We start from the raw sequence: 22,225 nt of genomic DNA on the forward strand, positions 1-22,225 counted from the left end.
GTGGGGGCGGCTCTTCCACTCCACCGCGGACGAAGAGCTGGACAAGAAGAAAAACAGTTCACAAACGGCCAAGTCTTTATCCATCTTGTCAAAGACGGGGCCCAAGTCGTACACCCAGTCACAGCAGTGCTCTGAGAGGGAGCGTACGTATAGAGAGGGTTCTGCGGCTTCCAGGAACGGAGATCCAGGCAGCCGGACCGCTAGCAGTCTCAGAACCACCGCAAGCAACAAAAAGGGGGGGGGGGTAAAGGGCTTTTTCCAGTCCCCCACCTCCGCGACTGCCTCAGAGGGAAAGCAGGCATGACACACCCCTTCGGGTTCACGTGTCTCCAGTGGGGGTGGGGCAGGCTTGCTCTCCATGCACATTTCTGGTGCCAGAATTTCGTGGACCCCTGGATCCTCTCGGTTGTATCCACTGGGTACCGCCTACCCATTCCAGCCCCTCCTCCCATCGTAGTGAGCCAGACAATGGAGGAAGTCCCAACCTCCCAGCGAGACTTGGGCTTTTAATCCAGGATTTTCGCCATTCAGAAGAACAACCAGACAGGCCTTAGAGATGTGCTGGACCTTTCCACCCTCAACATCTCCTTACTCATACAAAAATTCAAGATGGTTACGCCAGCTTTTAAAGTGGAGACATTGTGCAAGGGAGACTGGATGTGCTCCCTGGATCTGAAGGATGCGTACCTACACCTCCCGATTTGGCAGCCCCACCGTTCTTTCCTACGGTTCAGGATCATAGGCTACCAATTTTCAATGCAAGGTCCTCCCTTATGAACACACTGCACCATCTGGGCTTCTCGCTCAATCTCAAGAAGTCGCAGCTGCAGCCCACGCAGACTATGACATTCTTGGGCCTCATCTGGGTCACGTGCTCCAAGAAGGTATTTCCTTCAGAGGACAACATCTTGGCCATCAAGAGGGCCACCTCCCACTTCCGCGGCATAGAGGTGACCTCGGCTTGGTGGTACCAGCATCTCCATGGCGGCATTCCTATTAGCCGTTCCACGCACGCGATTGAGGATGAGGAGGATTCAGCTGCACTTCGCGGCATCCCACCCACCCGGACCTAACATGGTGGTCCAGGGACTGCAACTTACAGACGACCAAGCCCTTTTGGCTGCCTCCCTGCAGGCCACCATCACCACGGACTCCTCGCTTGAGGGCTAGAGAGCCACCCTGGATGATCTCTCCGTCCACGGCACCTGGATTCGACCGGAGCAGGAATACCACACCATTTGGTTCGAGCATTCCTACCACTTCTCAGGGGCAAGGTTGTCCTCATCCAGACAGACAACTGGACCAGCATGTACTACGTCAGCAAGCAGGGAGGCACCACATCCCCTCCTCTGTGCGGACTGGCAATCAGCATGTGGGATTGGGCCCTGGAAAACGACATCTACCTCACGGCTGTCCACCTATCGGGGGAAGCCAACCTGGAGGCAGACAGGCTCAACAGGTTGGGCGCGGACAATTACAAGTGGCAGCTAAACATCGTCATTCAGGAGATCTTCAACAGGTGGGGTCATCCCCCAGGTGGATCTTTGCCACCTAGCACAACAAGAAGTGCCCTCAGTTCGCCTCCTGGCACGGACAGGGCTCTGGCTTGCTGGGCCAAGCATTTCACCTACAGTGGACCGGCATGAATGCCTATGCCTTTCCGCCCACCCCTCTGATACAGTCATTTGCAAGATCAAGGAATCTGACCGACTCAACATCATTCTGATAGCTCCATGGTGGCCTGCCAGGCCATGGTTCTTGGAGCTCCTCAGCCTTTCGGAGGTGCCTCCTATGCGCCTTCTGACGGGCCCAGCACATCTTCTGGCACAACAGGGGGGCAGAATCATACTTCCCTGTGCCAGGGAAACTAGCCCTTATAGCGTGGTACCTGAGCAGGTAACGCTTTGGCACCTTTGCCTCTCGCAGGCCAATCTGGAGATCATACAGGGCACCAGGAGCAAGGCCACCAGGGCCCAGTATAAGAGCAAATGGAACAGGTTCTGCCACTGGGCAGACTCTAAGGGAATTGATCCCTTCGCCTGAAAGTTGCACGACGTGCTCTTTTTCGGTGCACCTCGCTCACTTGGGAGTATAGGTTGACACTTGCCGGACATACCTTGGAGCCATCGGGGCTTACAGGAACTCGGAGGAAGACCTTTTTTCCTCCTCCAACCCTATCAAGAGACATCTGACAGGCCTAGCTAGGCTCTACCCGCCCGTCAAAAGACTGCACCCCATGTGGGACATTAATAATCTTGGATGCCCTGGTGCACAAATCATTTGAGCCAATGGCGTCCGTTGACATTAGGTTGGTCACCATCAAGACGGCTTTGCTAGTCGGTCTTACCTTGGCTCGCAGAGTCAGCGAGATTCAGGCGCTTGTCGCCTCTGAACCTTACACCACCTTTCACACGGATAAGGTAGTCTTGCAGACGCACCTGGCATTTCTGCCCAAGGTTCCATCTGCATTTCACTTGAACAAGGAAATTGTCCTTCCTACGTTCTTTTCCGATCCCAAGGATGATGCACAGAAGGTGCTGCACTGCCTGGACGTCGGATGTACCTTGAGATTCTACTTGGACAGGACCAAGGGCTTCCGCAAGTCGGATTTCCTGTTTAGCACTTTCGGCAGCTGAAGGCCAGGCTATCGGGCCTTTAAGGCTTCCATATCCCGCTGGATGGTCTCTGCCATCAAAGAAGCATAGGAGGGCCAATACAAGCCGCACCCGGCCAACATGCATGCCCACACAGTCGGGGCCAAGGCAACTGCTATCGCCTTCCAGTGCCATGTCCCTTGGCAAGTCATAAGCAGGGCTGCCACTTGGGCCTCTCCCTCAGCTTTCTGCAAGCATTACTGTTTGGATGCTGGCTCTAGATCTGATGTGGCTTTCGGACAGGCGGTTCTCAGGAACCTGTTTGCTTAAGGAGGGTCTCCTCTCCACTCTGGGGCTACAATCAGTTGTAATCGCCCATACAGTATGGAGGAAAGGGGATGGGACGTAAGAGTAATTATAAGTTACTCACTGTAGTGACTAACATACTCTTAGTCCATAGTCCCCTTTCCTGCATACATCCCACCAACCGCCCTCCTAATGATACTGGTGTCATTAGGCAATGTTAATCTATTGTAGACGCATCAATGGGGACTGAGGCGTGGCGCTTGAGGGCGGAGTCAGGGCAGCTCAGGCTCCCTGGGCCGTGCCCCAGCACGCCTCTAAATTTAAAGGGGAAGGTGGTTTTTCTGGTGAAAAAGGTTCTGTGTCCCGTCCCTTGGAAGGGACGCCCATACAGTATGGAGGAAAGGGGACTATGGACTAAGAGTACGTTAGTCACCACGGTGAGTAACTTATAATGTATTCAAACATAAACTTTGTAGCCATGTATCCTTCGAACCAGGGTGAGTTGGCCTTTGTTTGGTAACCCCGGAGCGCTCCATAGTCTATCACTGACTGCTTGCAAGCAATTCGAATACCGAACTAATGAAAGAAAGCTCCAACTACCAGCATTGCCTAAGCCAAAAAAAGGCTATTATACCGGAGACATTACCAACAGTTAACTAGTGTGGAAGTAGGAACTCTAAGGTGGCAGGAAGGAAGGCCCTCCTTATAGAGTGTACTAAGGAGGAGAGGAACATAACCTGCGTTGCATATGGCAAACAAATCAGTGGAACAAACAGCACCAATGTGAATGGTATCCTCACATAAGAAGTCATGAATTTCAATGTTTTAAGTCATACTTTTATAAAGTTTGAAGCAAGCCTCACCACATAGTACTTTTAGGAGTTTTTGTCCTGGCAGGCGTGTATTCCAGGAAAGAGATTATTAGTGGTAATCCTTGTAGGTTAGTGAACCAGGAAGAAGAAATGGAAGTACAGGGTTGCGGTGGAAAGGAAGTGGCAAGACCACTACTGCTTTGTGATGAGCTGAAATATTGACTAAAGGTGTGAAAAAGACGTTTGGTTTTGTGGAAACTTTTGGCAATCATTTTTGAAGAGTGATACTTTGTGATCAATCATAAGACAATCCAAATGTCAAGTTAAAGACTTTTGGAGTGTGAAGAACTTCTGAGCAGGGCTTGGCTACTTTAAAGAACTTTTTTATATGGAACTTTGATTTGGAAATCATACTTTAAACCTGGGGAAGGAGATCCGACCCTGGTTACGAGGATACATGATTACAGGATTTGTTTGAATATAATAATATAATTGAATATTAATGGCCATATGATACCTATATGAGTTTGTTGTATGGATAAGTGTGAGGGACACATTTCTTTTTGTTAGCGTTTTCCTTTAGTGCTGGTTTCATAGGCAGGGAAATCCTAGAAAGCAAGGCTTTTATCACACCCTTATTTAATAAAACGGCTATTTGTAAAAAAGTGATCTACTTGTCTGCCTTGCATTTCTGACCCCTAACAGTATCCACACCAGCAAAAAAGTACAAATCAATAAGCCTCACAAGGCAGCTTCAATTTAGAATTGCATACCATGAAGGCATGATATTTCTTTAAATTTCACTGGGCACAGATACATGTGTATATTAATTGAAGATTATTAATTTTGCTTTCAATTTTAAAACCCAATTCTTGCAATGCTTTTGATACGAAGACACTTACAAATTATGTACACACTATTTCTTTATATTGTAGTATTTAATGGTTTTCTTTTGAAAGGGAAAGCAAGTACATTCCACCTGGGCAGAGAAATCGAGATGGGATGTCATGGGGTGGCCATAGTGGCAGACAGAATTCTCCAAGAATGGGCCAGTCTGGATCAGTACAGACTACTTCTAGAACTGGATCTCATTCCTCAGATTTCACTCCCAACATCGGAACAGACCAAAGAGTTGTAAATGGAGGCAAGTATTTAAATACCACCTAATATTTTGTGTTCTTTGATGTTTTGCACTTAAAAATGTGTATTAAAATAAAATGAGACTGGTTCAATGCTGCCAAGATTGTAAAAGTGCTTTTGACCATTTAATTTGCAATGTCTCACAATTTAGAAGCCCTTTATTTCTGATTTGTGCACCATTTTTGGCTCTATTAGCATGATGTGCATTCTTTGCTGTTTGTGCTTGTAGTAATAAAACCATAATATATACATTTATGTAGGTAAGGGCTTCAGCACACAGATTGTGTAGTTAGCTAGTAGCCACGCACAAGTCACTTGCTTATATTTGTGAACAAAGGGCAGTGCATCACACAATAGCGCACAATATTGGATGCTTGTGTATTACAACACCAACCATCAGATGATGTATAAATATATTTGGATAGCCTGGAAAGCTGCCCTTGTTTGCTTGCTCCAGTTGTAAATTTATTTGTGTTAAATTGATGTATGAGGAAATGTAGAATTTGGGGTAAGGCGACACCGGTTCGGAACCTGCCTCACACCAAAGAAATGGTGTGATGTTGGTCAAATCCCCTATTGCTTTTTGCCTCTATACACCTCTGTTGGTAAAGTGGCCATGAATAAAACCGTGCTCACTGTAAGGAGTGCTATATCAAACTTGTGTGTTGTGAATGGCAATGTGTTCTTCATAACTGCAAACTGATGAATCTAGAAAGCCTGGGCTCAATTCCCAGCATCCCCAGCTTGGCCCTCACTATGTCAATGTGCATTCATTTCACTTGTTAATTCTAACCTCACTAATTTCATGGCTCAGTTCACGGTCATCCAGAGGGCTTGGAGTCCCTCTAATCAGGCTTCTTATGCATCATTCATCGATTCTTAGCTCCGCGTTCGGGGTATTTTGAGCATGATAATTGCTATACATAACAACACTATGGTTAAAGTTGGATTTAATCAAGCTGGGAAGCAAACTGATTCCACTGCCACACATTGAGGCTTAAAGCAAGGCTATATTTTAGATCCCACTGTGTTCAACTTCTATTTGTCTGACATTACTATTGCACTGACATGTGATATTGTCTTACATCCCGAGACTGAGCACAACCAGAATGCAATGGTTCTCCAGCATGGGGACTGGCATGGATTCACATGCTCATGAATATTCCCCATCGTCGGGCTGGGAATCCTCTGTAAAGAAAAAATCTGTTTCAGTTTTGTTTCTGAACTGTCTTCCTCCTAATAACCAATCACTGGTCTCTGGGTCATACAGACCCCAGCCAATGACTGCCCTCTACCTGAGCCCCTCCTCTGGCAGCCATCTTCATTTTTTTACCACACGTTCAAGTGTTGGGAGTCCTTGTGCTGTAGCTCTCGAGCTTTTACTCCGTTTTGCGAATTTTCAAAGATTTTTTTTTTTTTCGGTCAATCGAGCCTCAAGTTCCACCGTTTATACTTCCGATCAACGGGGACCTGTTTCGGATTTTTCTACGCCCCTTTAGGGTGGAATTTCCGACGAGTTTCACTTCTCGGAGGGTTCCAGATGATCTTTGAGGCCTACCCCACATGGACATGGCCCAGGAAAAAGGAAACCCGACACCCGGACCCAAGCTCTTCAGGAGCTGCCTTGCATGTGGACTGCAGAATGTCTTCAAGGAGGATGAACATTCTCAATGTCTCTACTGCCTTCATGAAGACAAAACGCATGTGGAGTAGGACTGTATGTTTTGCAAGAACATGTTCGAGCGGATGATGAGGGATCGTTGTGCCCGCCTCACCAACTGGCTGGGGGGGGGGGGGGAGTGCCCAGCAGTGGGTGAGAAAAAGAAGTCCGAGAGGTCTTCTAAGTCCTTTTGAGGGTGCTCTCATGACAGGGTCCCAACAAAAGACTAAGCACTGCAAGTCCACGGCCACCGGGAGCGCCGAACGGTCGGGCTCCTCGGCTGCCAGGCAGGGCGCAATTTCACTGACGCCATCAACCACGAGCCAACGCTCTGGCTCGGGGAAGAGGAAAGCAGATAACCCGGGTAAGCTTCGGAGGTCGATCCCGACGACAGCCGAGTGGGAGCGAGGCAGTGACCCTCCCCCCATGGTGAAGGCCTCAAGTGCCTCCAAGGTCGTGAAGGCCTTGATTCACCCGGCTAAGGCCTCTATCGAGGGAGTCGTGGCGGCCCTGGCAAAGCCTGTGGAGGCTACCCCAGTGGAGGCGACCTCAGGGACTAGAGTTCCCTACCACCGTGGAGGGAATCCTCTTTTCAGCCCATCGATAAGACCCCCGTGAAAACCCCAGTGGGAAAAGAGGGGGGTGGGGGCGGTGGCCTTCACGGACACAGCCTCTGAAGAGGAACTGGCTGGAGTCGTGAAAGTCCTGAACAAGAAGTTCGAGGAGGTCCGGTCCCAGGGGAAGGATCCCGAAGAGGCGGACAAGGAAAGCAACGGCGGTGGTGACAAAGAACACATGGAGAATTCCACTCCCCAACCATCACGTCCATTGCAGCTGGTCCCTGGGCCATCAGACAACTCATGGGCGATCCTGATGGCGATCAAGGCCTTGTGTACGGAGATGAGGACAAGGTTGCTCTTACCACCAACGGCGACCCAGCGGAGCCTGGACCGTCGGAAAGCCCTCCAAACAAGCAGAGGAGAATTCATCCACCCCCTCTTTTCCTGCTTTCTTGGCCTGCACAGCCGCCATCCCTGTCTCCTGAGCCGAGGGATGATATGGGAACAGACACAGCCACGACGGGGATGGATGACTACGGTGGTGACGACGGGATGGACCTTCCATCACCACCTGCTCGGGCCTCCCCACCCGATGAAATTGGCTCCTTCCACGCCATGATCGCCAGGGCATCCGAGCTCTTCCAGCTCTGCCCCGTGGAAGAGAAGGTTTACTCGATCAACGACGGGACGCCAAAAGGAAGACTGTCCTCTCGGTCCTGTTACAACATCTGGGACGAGAGGCTGCTGCTCCTGAAGAACCCATCCACGGCCCCTGCCAAGAGAGACTGGTACGAGAAGAAGTACCGGGTTCTGGATTCCGCCCCCATGTGCCTTAGGACACAGCCTACCCCGTACTCGGTTGTCTCCGCAGTAGCCAAGAAGAAAGCGGCGGGGGAGACGGCGCCAACTTCAACATCTCCGCCGGACGGCGAAGGGAAGAAACTGGACACCATGGGATGACGGGTCGTCTCGTCGGCAGCAGCTACCATTAAAGCGGCCAATGCCCTCGCGATTGTGGCCCGCTACGACAGGGAGCTATGGTTTAAGATCGCTCCCCTACTGGATTTCCTCCCGGACGACAAGAGGGCTGAGTACCTAGAGATCTTACAGGAGGGAGAGGTGGCATCGGACCACACCATAACGGTGGCCACGGACATTGCCGACACCGGCTTCCGCCAGATGGGCAACAGCGTTTGCCTTCGCCGGCGCGGTTGGCTCAAGGCAACCGATTTCCGTCAAGATGTGCAGACCAGGATCCTGGACATGCCCTTTGACGGGAACAACCCGTTTGGCAAGGCAGTGGACGAGTCGCTGCAAGCCATCAAGGCCGACACGGAGACGGCTTGTGCCTTAGGCGTTCTTCAGTAACAACGGCCGCCCTTTCGGCTCCGGCTCCAGAGGCAAGCAGGGTGCCTCCAAGGGATTTGGCGGAAGCTCCTCGAAATACCTCCAGGCGGCTCGCTCCACGTCGCAGGAGGCCTACAGGGGACACGGCAAGCAAGGAGGATCTCGTCGTCGCCAAGGAGGCCAGGGCGACAAGGCCGCCGCCAAGCAGGATTGAATCGGCTGTAGTGTCGGGCCCCCACCTGAGCACCCCGGTGGGAGGCCAGCTGGCGAACTTAGTCAGCGTGTGGGAGTCCATCTCCACCGACCTTTGGGTGCTGGATGCTCTGGCCTGCGGGCACACACTGGAATTTCTAAAAAAAAAGTGTCCCTGTATTCCACCTGTGGCCAGAAACGAAAACCACGTCCCACTACTTCTATTGGAGGTTCCAGCAATGTTAAAGAACAGAGCCATCAAACTCGTCCCAAAGGGGTTCCGGAGTGTACTCGCAGTACTTCCTCATAAGGAAAAAGATCGGCGGTTGGCGACCCATCCTAGACCTTCGTCGTCTAAACAAATACATCAGGTCCCGGAAGTTCCGGATGGTTATCCTCCAGCACGTGCTGGGGCAACTGAAGGAAGGCGACTACCTATCGTCGCTGGACTTGGAGGACGCCTACTTTCACATCCCCATCTTGAAAAAACATCGAAAGGTTCTGCGATTCGTAGTCGGAGGACGGCACTTCGATTTCTAGGCTCTTCCCTTCAGACTGAAGTCGGCACCCAGGGTGTTCACCAAGTGGCTGGCACCATTGGCGGCGCAGCTGCGCCTGCAGGGGATCCACGTCTACCCATACCTGGACGACTGGCTCATCCGGGCAGAGTCAAGGGAACTCGCCATCGAACACACAAGGAAGACCGTCCAACTGCTCACGGATCTAGGATTTTCAATCAACTTCACAAAATTCCACCTGATACCGTCGCAAGTCGCCCTGTTCCTGGGAGCCAAGCTCGACACAGTGGCGCGACTAGCATCTCTGTCGGAGGAGAGGACGAAGGCCATCCTAGGCAAGGTGCAACGGCTGTCAACCATGGACGTGGCCAAGGTGAGGTCCGTCAAGTCCCTGCTTGGCATGATGTCCTCCTGCATTTACCTCGTGTGCTTTTGCAGACTACGGATGCGACCACTGCAGGTGTTCCTCGACGCCCATTGGATGCAAGCAACGGGCAACTTTGAAGACCGGATCTCACTCAACGAGACCTTTCGACGAGCGATCCGGTGGTGGGGTACCTGTGCGCATCTGAGGGTGGGTATGGACTTCCAGACCCCGGCCCATCCGGAGACGGTGACGACGGACGGATGGGGGGGGGGGCTCATTCCGGAGATCTCCCCGCAAGAGGCCTTTGGCTGCCAGAGGAGAGGTCCCTACACATCAACATCCTGGAGCTCCGATCCGTGTTCTGGGCCCTCAGGTTGTTCCTTCTGTCCCTCAAGGGCAAGGTGGTGAGGATCTTCACCGACAACACCACAACGATAATTTACATCCGGAAGCAAGGAGGCACCAGATCCCCAGCCCTATCCAAGGAGGCCCAGGATCTGTGGCATTGGGCAGTAGCCCAAGGCATGTTTCTGGTACTCTTCCACCTGGCAGGAATAAAAAACACCATCGCCGACGCACTCAGCAGAGAGCTGCGCTTGTGCCACGAGTGGGAACTGCGGCAGGATCAAGTGGACATCCTCTTCCGACGATGGGGCAATCCCCAGATCGACCTGTTAGCGACGGTGGCGAACACCAAGTGCCAGAGGTTCGCCAGCAGGTTTCTCCAGCCGGTGAGCATGGTCGATGCCTTCTCGTTCCCCTGGGACGGCCTGTTCCTGTAGGCGTTCCCTCCATTGCCATTGCTGCTGCGACTCATCAACCAACTCAAACGGTCCCGGTGCAGGATGATCCTCGTCGCACCGGCGTGGCTGAGGCAGATCTGGTTCCCGGACTTTCTGGACATCTCGGCGTCCTCCCCGACCCCCCCGCCCCACCAGTCAAACTGCTGACTGACGCGGATCTCCTCATCAGAGAAAGAGGCGCCATCCTCCACCACAATCCGGCGTCGCTTAACTTGCAGGCCTGGCTCCTGCAGCGCTAGAGTTAGGCGGGTACGATATCCCGGCGGACTGCAAGGAGATGCTTCCAAAGGCCACGGCGCCCTCAAGACTCCAGTGTTACGGACACAAGTGGAAGAGGTTCTGTGTCTTGTGCCATGCACAGAAGATTAACCCTCTGCGGATTACGGCCCCTCAGGTGCTGCCGTACCTACTGTCGCTGGACAAGGCAGGGCTGGCGCACGCCTCCATCAAGATCCATCTAGCGGCAATTTCCCGCCACTCCAGGACTCCGGGGCGATCATCTCTCTGGTCCCATCGCCTGGTGAAGGAGTTTATGAAGGGACTGTTCCGGTCATTCCCGCCGGTGAAGGCTCCAGCGTGGGAGCTCAACGTGGTGCTGTCCAGGCTCATGGGGCCGCCATTCGAGCCACTGCATTCGGCACCGTTGAAGTTCCTGTCGTGGAAGACTGCCTTTCTTGTGGCCATCACCTTCGCACGACGAGTGGGAGAGATTCAGGCCCTCTCCTGTAAACCTCCATACTTGACGTTTAACAATACAAGGGTGGTGCTGAGGACTCACCCCTCCTTCATGCCCAAGGTGCCGTCAGACTTCCATCTCAACGAGCCCTTGGTGTTACCTGTTTTCATCCCGTCGCCTTCATCGCCGGCTGAGAGGATTTTGCACTCACTGGATGTAGCTAGAGCGCTGAAGTTCTACGTGGACCGCACGAAGAGTTTTCGGATGACATCACAGCTGTTTGTGAACTTTGGACCTGTGAACCAAGGGAAGGCCCTCTCGAAGACTTCAATTTCCAGATGGCTCTCCGGCTGCATCATGCACTGTCACTGGTTGGCAAACTGACCGTTGCCCGGCCGTCCGAGAGCCCGTTCGACCAGAGCGATCGCTGCTACCACGGCGTTCGTACCTGGTGTGCCCCTGCTGAACATCTGCAGGGCTGCTACATAGAGGTCCATGCACACCTTCACGAGATTCTACTGCGTCGACCGGGATTCCAGGGAGGAGTCCAGAGTCGGTCGGTCGGTCAGGCAGTGCTGCGCAACCTGTTTGCCTGAAGGTGGGCCTGGTGAGGAGGTGAGAGATGCTTAATGTTGAGTGTTGAAATGCTTAATGTTGAGCCTTGCCAACTCCCATGGTTGTGAATGTATGTACTGCTATGTATTATTGTATTCATGAGCATGTGAATTCATGCCAGACCCCATGCTGGAGAAGGAACAAATTGCTTACCTGTAACAGTTGTTCTCCAGCATGGGGTCAGGCATGGATTCACATGCGAACCCTCCCTCCTACCCCTCTGCGGCTCTTCACTTGGTCCAACTGGCACTTTACCTGCTCCCAAATCTGAAGATGGCTGCCAGAGGAGGGGCTTAGGTAGAGGGCAGTCATTGGCTGGGGGCAGTATGACCCAGAGACCAGTTATTGGTTATTAGGATAAAGACAGTTCAGAAACGAAACTGAAACTGATTTTTTCTTTACCGAGGAATCCCAGCCTGACGACAGGGAATATTCATGTGCATGTGAATCCATGCCAGACCCATGCTGGAGAACAACAGTTACAGGTAAGTAACTTGTTCCTTCAACTACACAGGTGATCTGGTTCTTATGGACCGAACTCCCACTGGACTTCAACAACAATTAGTCTTTAGGAAATTATTCCTTGGAGAATTATCTTGTTGTTAACACTAATAAAACCAAGATTGTGTTTCCTTCCAAATGGGCAAAATACTGTAAAAAATATCTTTACCAATTTCTCTTGGAAAATAAATGAAGCACACGTGGAATGTGTTAATTCCTATAAATATCGAGTGGGGCAATCCCACATTATAAAAACCAAATAAATAAAATAAATGTACATATTTACTACATTTTGATTAGTTATACGCACTTTGACTGTGAAGGATGTTTGGTATATTCTCATGATTTGTTTGTCATGTATTTCTTTATTTTTAAGATTAATTTGATGAATGTATGTATTAACTACAGATTGAGCTAATAATGCATATGCTTATTTATTCTTGGTGTGATGTATAAAGTCATTTTATTTGACTAGATTTACTGTTAAAAAAAGTTTGCTAGTTACTAAAATGTGTTAATCTCGAAGTTTGTAGTATTGAGCTATGCTGCAATCTTATAATCTTATAACTTAGTTATTTACTCTAAATATTTGGGATAACTAGTGGACAGGGGTTCCACACTCTTAACAGGCTGCAAGTTTGAGGCTGTGCATATCATGAAGTGTTAGAAACTATTGTCTAATTAGGCCATGTTCCCTCGCTTAGGCCTCGCTTCGGGCCCCTTCCTTGACTCATCCCACTTAAAGCACAGTTCAAACAAACCTTCGATGGGTGAAGGGTCCCTTGCTAAACTAGCACTAAATAAAAAATGTCTCTATTTTCACATACACCCATCAAACAATTTCTGTCAGATTATCGAAAGACGAGCATAGACTGTGGTTAATTTAGGCTGTCTACTGCTTTAGTTTTGCTGCACTTGGGCATTCTGCTGCTAATGCTCTGACACTTTCTCCATGGGAACCAACTTTTAGGTCTACCCTAGGGAATGGGTCCGAGCCTTACGCAGCAACCTTTCACCCAGTTTCATGAAAGGTGTTTGAGATTAAGATCTCATGGAAGTGGCAGAATAGACATGTCCCTTTGGGCAACACTTTGCCTAGCCTCATTTTATTTATTTTATTTGTGTTTATGGTATACAGAATACTTTTGACAAAGAAGAAATTCAAAGAAAACATTGCGCTTTTCTCATGCAATAAATTCATATTTACCAATAAATGTAAACAACATATACATTCATTCACAAAGCTACCCTAAAACCACATATATAAAAGTACTCCGCTAAAATATTTCCATCAAATTTAAAACCTAAAACAAGCATAAATCTGTGTACCTCATTTCAACTTCATGTTACAACTCTTAAGAAGCTCTTCTCCTTGATTTACCATCAGTTGCATTTCTTCGAAAAATGTTATCAAGAGTCTGACCAAGGCCAATAAAAGAACCACTTGTGTTCCAGTCATCAGCCTACTCCACAGGCCCATAGGTAGCTGAAGGTGAATGTACAATAGATCCCAAGAATGTTTCCCTAGAAGAACCAGTCTGCAGACATTCCATTATAGCATGATATAGGGAGAATCTGCACTTTATACTTTCTTTTAGAATTCTTAAACTCGGACCTACAACCTCCAGGGTCAGGAAACACTTTAATCCAAACCTTAGATACCATGTGTGAAACTGTTGCAAGGGAATTTATTCAGGTAAGATCTCATCTCTTTCATTGGTACATTAAACAAATGTATTCCTATACAATGTCAGCCTGTCTAGGTCCTCGATGTCAATTATCTTGTACCACCATTTATTTTGTTTTTCATAACCCACTGCAAATCCAAACACTCGGTCAACTGTTTCCATAAAACGTAAACGTTTTTTGAAGTTGCAGAGGAAGGCATTAGAGTTCTTCTTCAACGTTTCTCCTAAATAAAAGCTCAAAGTGGGAATTTCTAAATTCGTCACCTTTTTCTATACAAAAGCAAAAAAAATAATAATATATTGTGCCCACCACGATTCTAAACCTAGTTCTAGTCTGATAACCCTAACTGGCACCGATCTTGGCAAACCTTGGACGTCTTTCAAAATACTTCCCTCCAGGCAATCTTGAGGATGACCAATTCAATTCCATAGAGAATCATAGACGAGACCTTCAGATGGTACAAGTCTATAAAAGGAACACGCGAAAAGCCACGTTTTATGGACTTGATCAGTGTAATACATGATCTTACTTTTTCTTCCATTCCCTGTTTGTGCCTAACCAGCGCATTTTTTGTAGAAAATACAAAGCCTAGATAACAGTGAATCCGCCTCTGCCACTTTCTTATACCACTGGTGGTCATTATTTGTGATTTTGCTGTATTGATTACCAATTTATTCTCACTTAAATAAGATGTCACCCCATTCAATGATTATTGCAAACCGGCAGGTGTGAAGGGCAGTAAGAGAACATCAAAAACAGTTCATTCTCAATCCCCCATATTTTGGTGGGAATCCACCCAACCCAATGCTTTTGTCCCAGACGTCAGCTATATACAAGTTGAACAGGGTTGGGGCGATCACACAACCCTGACTGACTCCCTTCTCCATAGGTATAGACCTTGACAGGTCACCTTCAGTGTTAAGCCTGACCCTTGCTACACTATTAGAATATAGTAAATTGGCCCAGATCTATCCCCTTTATGATCTTTCTCCACAATGTAGCTATATCTACATTGTCAAAGGTTGCAGACAGATATAGGCCTGCAACATGTCATGTTTTTCTTGAGCTAACACCAGCTTGGGACATGCACGTAGCCAGGCCCAAGCCACTGAGTTATGTGCTTATGCCATTCCTATAACCTGTTAGTAAAGGGCACCTCTGAATACTCTTTGGTAAAATATTTTAATACAAGGCTAGCTAGTATTTTTATGAGGTATCTATCAATGATATAGGACGATAGCAAGTGGGTTCCTCTCTTGCCCTTATTGAAGATTGGAACGATAATTGTCTAATTCCATTACATTGCAATTGTCCCTGTTCTTACTACCTTAGTGAACAATCGAAATAATATGAGCCCATAGCAGTGCATTCTTTTTTCAGTAAACCTCTAGCTAGGGTACCCTGCCTTGCCCGTGTCCTGATCGAGTGGTGTCCCATGTGACCTTGAGGATGTTGCTCTTGTCCTCATGTCACAAAGTCTTGCTTCAGTTTGCTCTGGCATCCCATTTGCCCTGGAAAAAGTTGCTCTTGTCCTTTGGTCGGCAAGTCATGCTGCCTTTTTGTTGTTGTCAGAAGCTCTTGATCTTGATTTTTGCTTTGCATCAGATGGAGCTTTTCTTTTATAAGTGATCGTTTTTTGTCACTTAATGGCTTCAGCTCATTTGAGAAAATGCCCAGGAAAGATTGATTGTGCTCTCTTCTCATGAATGAACTTAAGTAAACTGTAATCTTGCTATTTCCCATATTTGGAGCGGTGTGATAAATCTTTTTTTTTATTACCTTTTAAAAATGCTTTCATAAACAGTTTCATAATACATTTTAAAGGAATATCCAATATATCGAACATTTTGCTTCAGACACTTCCAAATTTTGCCGCCTCCTAGTACCTACTGTAATGAATTGGGGTGAGCATTGGTAAATTAGGGTGTCTACAGAGTAAACCTTTTTTAATCCAAACATAAACCACAATCTTGCCCCAGACCAATGAGGAATCCATGCATAATTTGGTAGCAGTGGGTTCGACAGTGTGGAGCCGCAGCCTTCTCTCCCTCCTAAAATGAGCCTGGCAGCTCCGTCCATGCTGCCCACATTCACATGTGGTACAGCCTCATACTAAGAGTGGAGCTTATGTATTGCCTCAGATATGGTTTGTCTTGGTAGGACTTTAGAAAAACTGTCCTAAGTCATCTCCCCAATGATCATTCCATATCTCAGCAGAATTTGTTTTGTATGAAACTGGTTCCACTTGAATCTTAAAAATGACCCACGCTCAAATCTGTTGGGATAAATGAGAAGCAACCTGTCCTCGTTTTTTATGTTTCAATCTTTGGTGTCTCAGAGATGCATAACTATGTACTCCCTCAATGGTGCTACTCCAGTCCTGCTCATATGATTGATTGGTTATTTATAACGCGCTTTATAGTCCACCCTTTTTAACAGATCAGGGTCAATACGCCATTGAAAGGCAAACATTTCTTTTTTGTTTTTTTTTTTTGTTTTTTTTTGCTTGTACACTACATTGTCTTAGTCTTCCCGGAGATAACTTTAAGGGAATTAAGAGATGCGAAGTTAGCAAAAGCATCCACCAAGTGTTGAAGGCACTTCTGGGTGCCGTCAAGTAGGAAGTCATCGGCATAGGCCATCCTGAATATATTGTGAGGACCATGTTTCGGGGAGGCAAAGGCTACCGAGCAAGGTATTCACCAACATCTGCAACACAAAAAAATTAAAAAGGCACAGAGCCAAAATGCTTCCCTGTCTGACACCATTTGGTGTTGAGATTTTGATAGTCTCACTTGGATGTTAGAACGTGAATGTAATCCAATGATCAGGCATAGATCAGCTGGGATCCCTCACGCAACAGTGTGGCCCATAGAAAACCTCTATTGACAGCATCAAACGCTGCAGATAGATCGATTTTAGCTCTAAAAATTGAGGAATATTTCTTGGACCAGGCCAGCTTCTGTACATATTGAAGAAGGAAGCCATTCATCCTAGTGCTTAGGTGCATCCTGAAGTCTGTTTGCCACTTTTGCAGAATTCTCCTTTTTTACCCATCCATTTAGATGACAGCAAAGAGATGCAAAGACTTTGCTGTCAGCATTGAGGATGACAATTACAAATAAGTACAACAAATGCAGTTCTCAATGATGGAGGAAAGGTTTCAGAATGATCCATTTGCCTTAAGATCTGTCAAAATCAAGGACCACAAAATGAGGTCACTCTTAAATAAGTTAGTCAATCGATTACGACCAGGGACTCTTGAGTTGCTAATGCTCTGTATAACTTCAACCTCCTCCCAAACAACGGGTAGACTCCAATTGTCTTCCAACCAGTTCAAGGAAGGCTGAATTCCAGGTGACTCTGGATTCAGACAGGTCTATATTCCCAACCGCTTTGGAAGAACTCGTCATAGTACATTGCCTCAAAATACTCAATCCAATTTTCCGAAACTGCATTTAGCTGAATATCTGACTGGTATGTGCCCACTTTATTGACCATTTTCCAAAAGGCAGAGTAGTTCTTATTTGTTAAATTCAAAAGCATCTGCTTGGCTTCCCTTTGTGAGCACGGGTGCACCTCAGACAGATCCTGGACATTTGTTTGGCCTTCTTAATCAAATGTGCTGCCTTTGCCAAGTCGAGGGAATCCGTGCACCTGACTTTTCCTAATCGGGGCTCTCATTTCCCTCATATCTACTAAAGATTGATCGTAAATATGCCGGCGACTAGGAGGCTGCAAGGAAGGATGAGGCAGATACTTGCCCATAACCAATTTAAGACCATCATCCATGAACATGCCACAGTTGTTAACACTAAGTGTATGCAATTTCCAGGATATAGATAGAGGAGTCTGGGATTTCAGATGATCCTATTGCCACCAGAATTAACTGAAAGGTTAGTATGCCCACCAGTTTCAGATCTCATAGGGTTAACTTTCAACTCAACAACAAGCATGCTATGATCACTTGAATGGGAGTTCATAAGTCTTACAGCTGTGAAAAAGCGCCTCAATGACGAAAATATCAATGATGGAGGACAGACCTCCACTATACCAAGCAGAGTTCCCAGGAATATCGCCTGGGACGACCCCATTCAGCATCAAGTAATTTAACCCGAACACAGTTTAGCCATCCCCGCCCTTGGCACAGTTTTTCTCACATTGCCACAGGGAGGCACAGATTTCCACAAAGAAGTGGCATAAAGACAGGAAGGATTTAGATCATCCGCAAGGACTATGTCCCCCACATTAGGTAAACTCCAATCATTAATAAGTGTTAAGGACATCAAGAAGAGAATCAAGCATGTAAATGCCCTGATGCCAATATACATTCACAACTGGGAATTGTTTTTCTTCTTTTTTTTACCCCCATCAGATCTGACCCGAGTAGCCAAAACACCTCTACAAACATTAACATGGTGCAAGTTCAAGCCCCATGCAGGATTACACCATAAGATGACCCCCGGAGGGTTGACCAAGAGGCCCCTTCGAGGCAGACTGGAATGCAGTCGCATAAGTCAAATGAGGGACAGTCCACCATCCACGTCTGCTGTATAACATGTTATGGGATTTCTGTATTAAGCTGACAGCAGGATTGGACAATACATTTTGACTTCCTCTAGTGTTACAAGAGTAATGTCAAAAAAGAGTTGCTACTACAGATGGACTGGATGACTCCAGTGCTTTGTCGGATTACACAACGCCAGCGAGGGCGGCAGCGAGCCATGAACAGTCAAAGGTAACACTTGAAGACACTGGTCTAATCCCCGTAAACTGGATCTCCCATGAGGAAGAGCCCAATCAACCGAAACAATAATGTCCATAGATTGAAAAGGTTCAGCAACAGTTCTGTTGAAAGTCAAAGGGGAATGCCCTCACTCTAGAGTTAATAAATTATAGCCAAACTGTTTTGTTATCATAGCCTCCTTCAGAATGCTTTCAAATACAGTTTTGTAGCCTATGTCCATAATGGCTGATTGGTCCAATATAAATCTATAAAGTCTGCACAATCAAGGTTTTGGATGAGATGGCCCTACAGTTAGGTATTTCAGTCAATAGTCCAAGAATGTTTTTTTCTGTTCAACCCAAGATTTCTATTTTCTGGTAACAAACACTCCACCAAAACTCTGTAGTGCAGTGACCCACAGGGCCCTTATTCCCAAAATAACTCGTTGTCTGCAGAGGGCCCTTGGGATAATGGTTCACGGAATAGCGAGAAAAGCCCTCCGGGCCACCGATGCTCTGCAACTCAGCATGAACTTGGGTGCTACAAGAGCTGGTGCCCCCCCACTCTTCCAGGGGCCTTGTGGGAGTCAGAAAGAGTAATGTTCGAGTGACTGCCACAAGGACACTTGGACCCTGAGACTTTTAGAACACTATATGCTTGAGGAGGTCTGGCGAGAGTTTAAGCAGAAAGGGGCATTAGTGTTGCTAGTGCTCCCCCTCCAAGCACTGAGTGGAAAGCCATATTATTCCCTGGCTTTCCACATTAGTTTGGGAAGACGGCCTTGGAAGAGGGTCATGCTGCATCACCTGAATAGATGCCTGCAGCAGAAAGTGTTCCGGCACCTAACAAGGGTTCAGGGCCAGTCTGGAATGCAAGCGAGACATGGGTGATCTGTCCAGCCAGTGGTGAGGATTTTAGGAGCCATTTCAATTGCAGAAGTATCCAGTTCACTCCGCGTCTGCTCAGAGGTGGCACTCTTTGTAAGTGCTTTGAATCCTCAAGGTGTGACCACAAACGTGATGGGTGGAAGGTTTTAAATGAATCTGTACCACTGGCATTGCTCTGGGCAACCTTCCACACCACTGTTTTTTAGCCCGTCTGCGCCATTGCAAAAGGGGTCCAGCCATATTCAAATCAGTCGGGTACTGCCACCAGTGGTGGCAGCCCAGCCCGAACTGCTGGGCCAGGTCCCGTCTGCACGGAAACACAAGCAACCCCAGACATGTTTCGGCCTTGTTGGGCCTCCTCAGTGAGGTGCAGCTTGGTTCCCTATGGCGCACGTCTGGGCATACCCTTTCTCACATAGTGAGACAAACTGTGACCACAAAAGGCTGAAACATGTCTGGGGATGCTTTTGGTCTCGTGCAGAAGGGTTGTGACCTAGCAGTTCGGGCTGGACTGCCCCTTTTTGGGGTAGGACCAAGCCTGATTTGCATATGGTTTTTCCCCTTCTGTAATGGCTTGGCAGGCTGGAAAACGATGGTTTGGCGGGTTTCCCAGAGCTTTCCCCGTGGTTATGATTAATTCAAAGCCTTCCTGCCATCACCTTTCTGTTTTGCTTGGATCCTCAAGGGACGGCTCCTCCAATGCTCAGCTTTGTCATGGCGCACAAAAAATGTCCTTGACGGCGTTCCCAGAAGGTACATTATTCAAACGTTTCGCTTAAGCAACAGTTTAACGGGTGGATTGAATAGGCTTTCTTACTAGCACAGATCCTTAAAGAGCTGGAGATGGCAAGTATGAAGATTGCGCACACATATTGACACTGGGCATGCCGTCAGTAATGGGAGCAGAACTGAACTCCCCCATCAGCACGTCTTTGTGGCAACAGCTGGAGAGGCAGGTCTTAATCGATGAGGCAGCCTCGTGAGCAAGGGAGAGCGACGAGCCGGGTACTGCAGGAGACTCTAAAAGGTGAGTCACTGCCACATTACCCAGCGAGTCCCTAGAAACAACTGAGGGTTGTTTGGAATGCAGAAAATCCTTCAATTTGGTCTGAATATCAAAGTTCTCAAATGTAAATGGTAAAATTATAAAGACTCGAATGTAGCTTGGTTTACACTTTTATACCTTAATAGTGGCAAACCAACACACACAGTACTTGATTGATTTCCTGCAACACTCTTGATCCATGTTTTAGAATATTAGAGACTTTCCTGGGGGGGAGTGGAATGACGGGGCCAGAAGTGTACATAGAAGTAATACAAGTGTCTGAATCCAATGTAGCAACCTCAGAAAATATAGGTGGTGTCTCACGGAACGAATAGTCTCAACGTGCCTGACCCGATTCAACAGCATCAGAGGCACCCAAGAGAAGGTAGTTAGATATAGACACGTCACAACCAGGTACAGGTGCAGAGGACACATTTCCTGAGGAATTCGAAGTAGACAAGGTTACTAAAGTGGAGTGTGCTGAGTTAAAAAAAAATGAAGTAATTTTAGACCCTCACTAAGATTCGGTAGATTGCGCAGGTGGTGGGCTGCAATCAATATCAGTGCTGGAGGTTTGTGGGTCCCTCACGCAGAGACGGCGGTAAGGGTAAATCAATCGCACATTGAAGCAATCTTGGTGAGAGTCTCAAGGCATGTTCTGTCTGCGGGGTGGCTGCTTTACAATTCATACATGCACGAGCAAATGGGTGGAAATGAGCATCACTCACCCTCCAAACAATCGAAATTGCTGAAGATTAGCTTTCTGATGCTCTCCCAGCACCAACAGCAGTAACAGCACACACTCAGTCTGCACTCCGCGGTATGGTTATTCTATATACTAAGGCAACACTCAACTCAATACTAGGCTTTAGGTAAGTAAAATAGTTGTACATACGTACAGTAGGATTTTTTCATTCAATGGACACTCTCAAGAGTTAAACAAAGTCATCAAACACCCCACCTCTATACGCCCTATACATTGATTTTAGGGCGGCTTTTGACTCTGCTAATAGAGAGAAACTTTGGCGAAAGCTTAAAAACCTGTTGTGCCCGGATGGTCTGATTTATTACCTGGAACTTCTTCATACTAATACCAGAGTACAGTTGAGCCTGGATAATCATGGCCGTATGACAAATTTAATCACACAGTTTATAGCAGTAAAGCAGGGGTGTGTAACTGCCCCTATTCTTTATAACTTCTTTGTGTCTGACATTCCCGAGTACATGCGGGAAGTTCGTAACTGTCCGCCTAAGATTGGTTCATCCTACTGGGTGATCTTGGCCTATGCAGATGACCTAGTGTTGAACAACCACACATTTAGTGGAAAACTTAGATCAGCCCAAAGACTTTGGCAATATATGCTGAGACCAATGAATTGGTTATTAACCATAATAAGACAGAGCTAATCCTCTATACTGCTGGCAAGGTTGCACGCTCTAGCATGCACATTGGAATAGTTGAGATAAAATATGCAGATTCCTATAAATATCTTGGTGTGGAATTTGATAGTGAAGGCAACTATGCACTGTGCATACAGGCTCGTAAAATCAGGGCAGCACAACTCACTAGTACGATTCATAATTTTACACAATATCAAAGCGGATTTTCCATCTGGGGTGCACGACAACTTTACATCCAATGTTTCGTACCTATGGTAATCTATTGTTTAGAATCTTTGATGAATATGACTCTTGATTGGCTACAGATATTGGAGGGAAAATTCTAGAGGCGACTGCTAGGACTTGTGCAAATTATCCCCATGACCTTTTTAAGATTAAAGTTGGGT

At 47.4% G+C, this 22,225-nt stretch overlaps 1 protein-coding gene across 10 annotated transcripts in view; it reads left to right on the forward strand.

Moving 5' to 3' along the window:
• ATXN2 (ataxin 2) overlaps positions 1 to 22,225 on the forward strand; it is a 2,542,428-nt gene that overhangs the window by 736,671 nt on the left and 1,783,532 nt on the right. For all 10 annotated transcript variants that reach the window (XM_069619525.1, XM_069619517.1, XM_069619521.1 and 7 more), the window contains one exon: positions 4,672 to 4,856. In XM_069619525.1, coding sequence (XP_069475626.1) covers positions 4,672 to 4,856 — 185 coding nt within the window. The remainder of the gene's footprint in view (positions 1 to 4,671; positions 4,857 to 22,225) is intronic.

The sequence above is a fragment of the Ambystoma mexicanum genome, chromosome 10 (genome assembly GCF_040938575.1).
Source record: "Ambystoma mexicanum isolate Mex_15411 chromosome 10, UKY_AmexF1_1, whole genome shotgun sequence".
NCBI classification, from domain to species: domain Eukaryota; kingdom Metazoa; phylum Chordata; class Amphibia; order Caudata; family Ambystomatidae; genus Ambystoma; species Ambystoma mexicanum.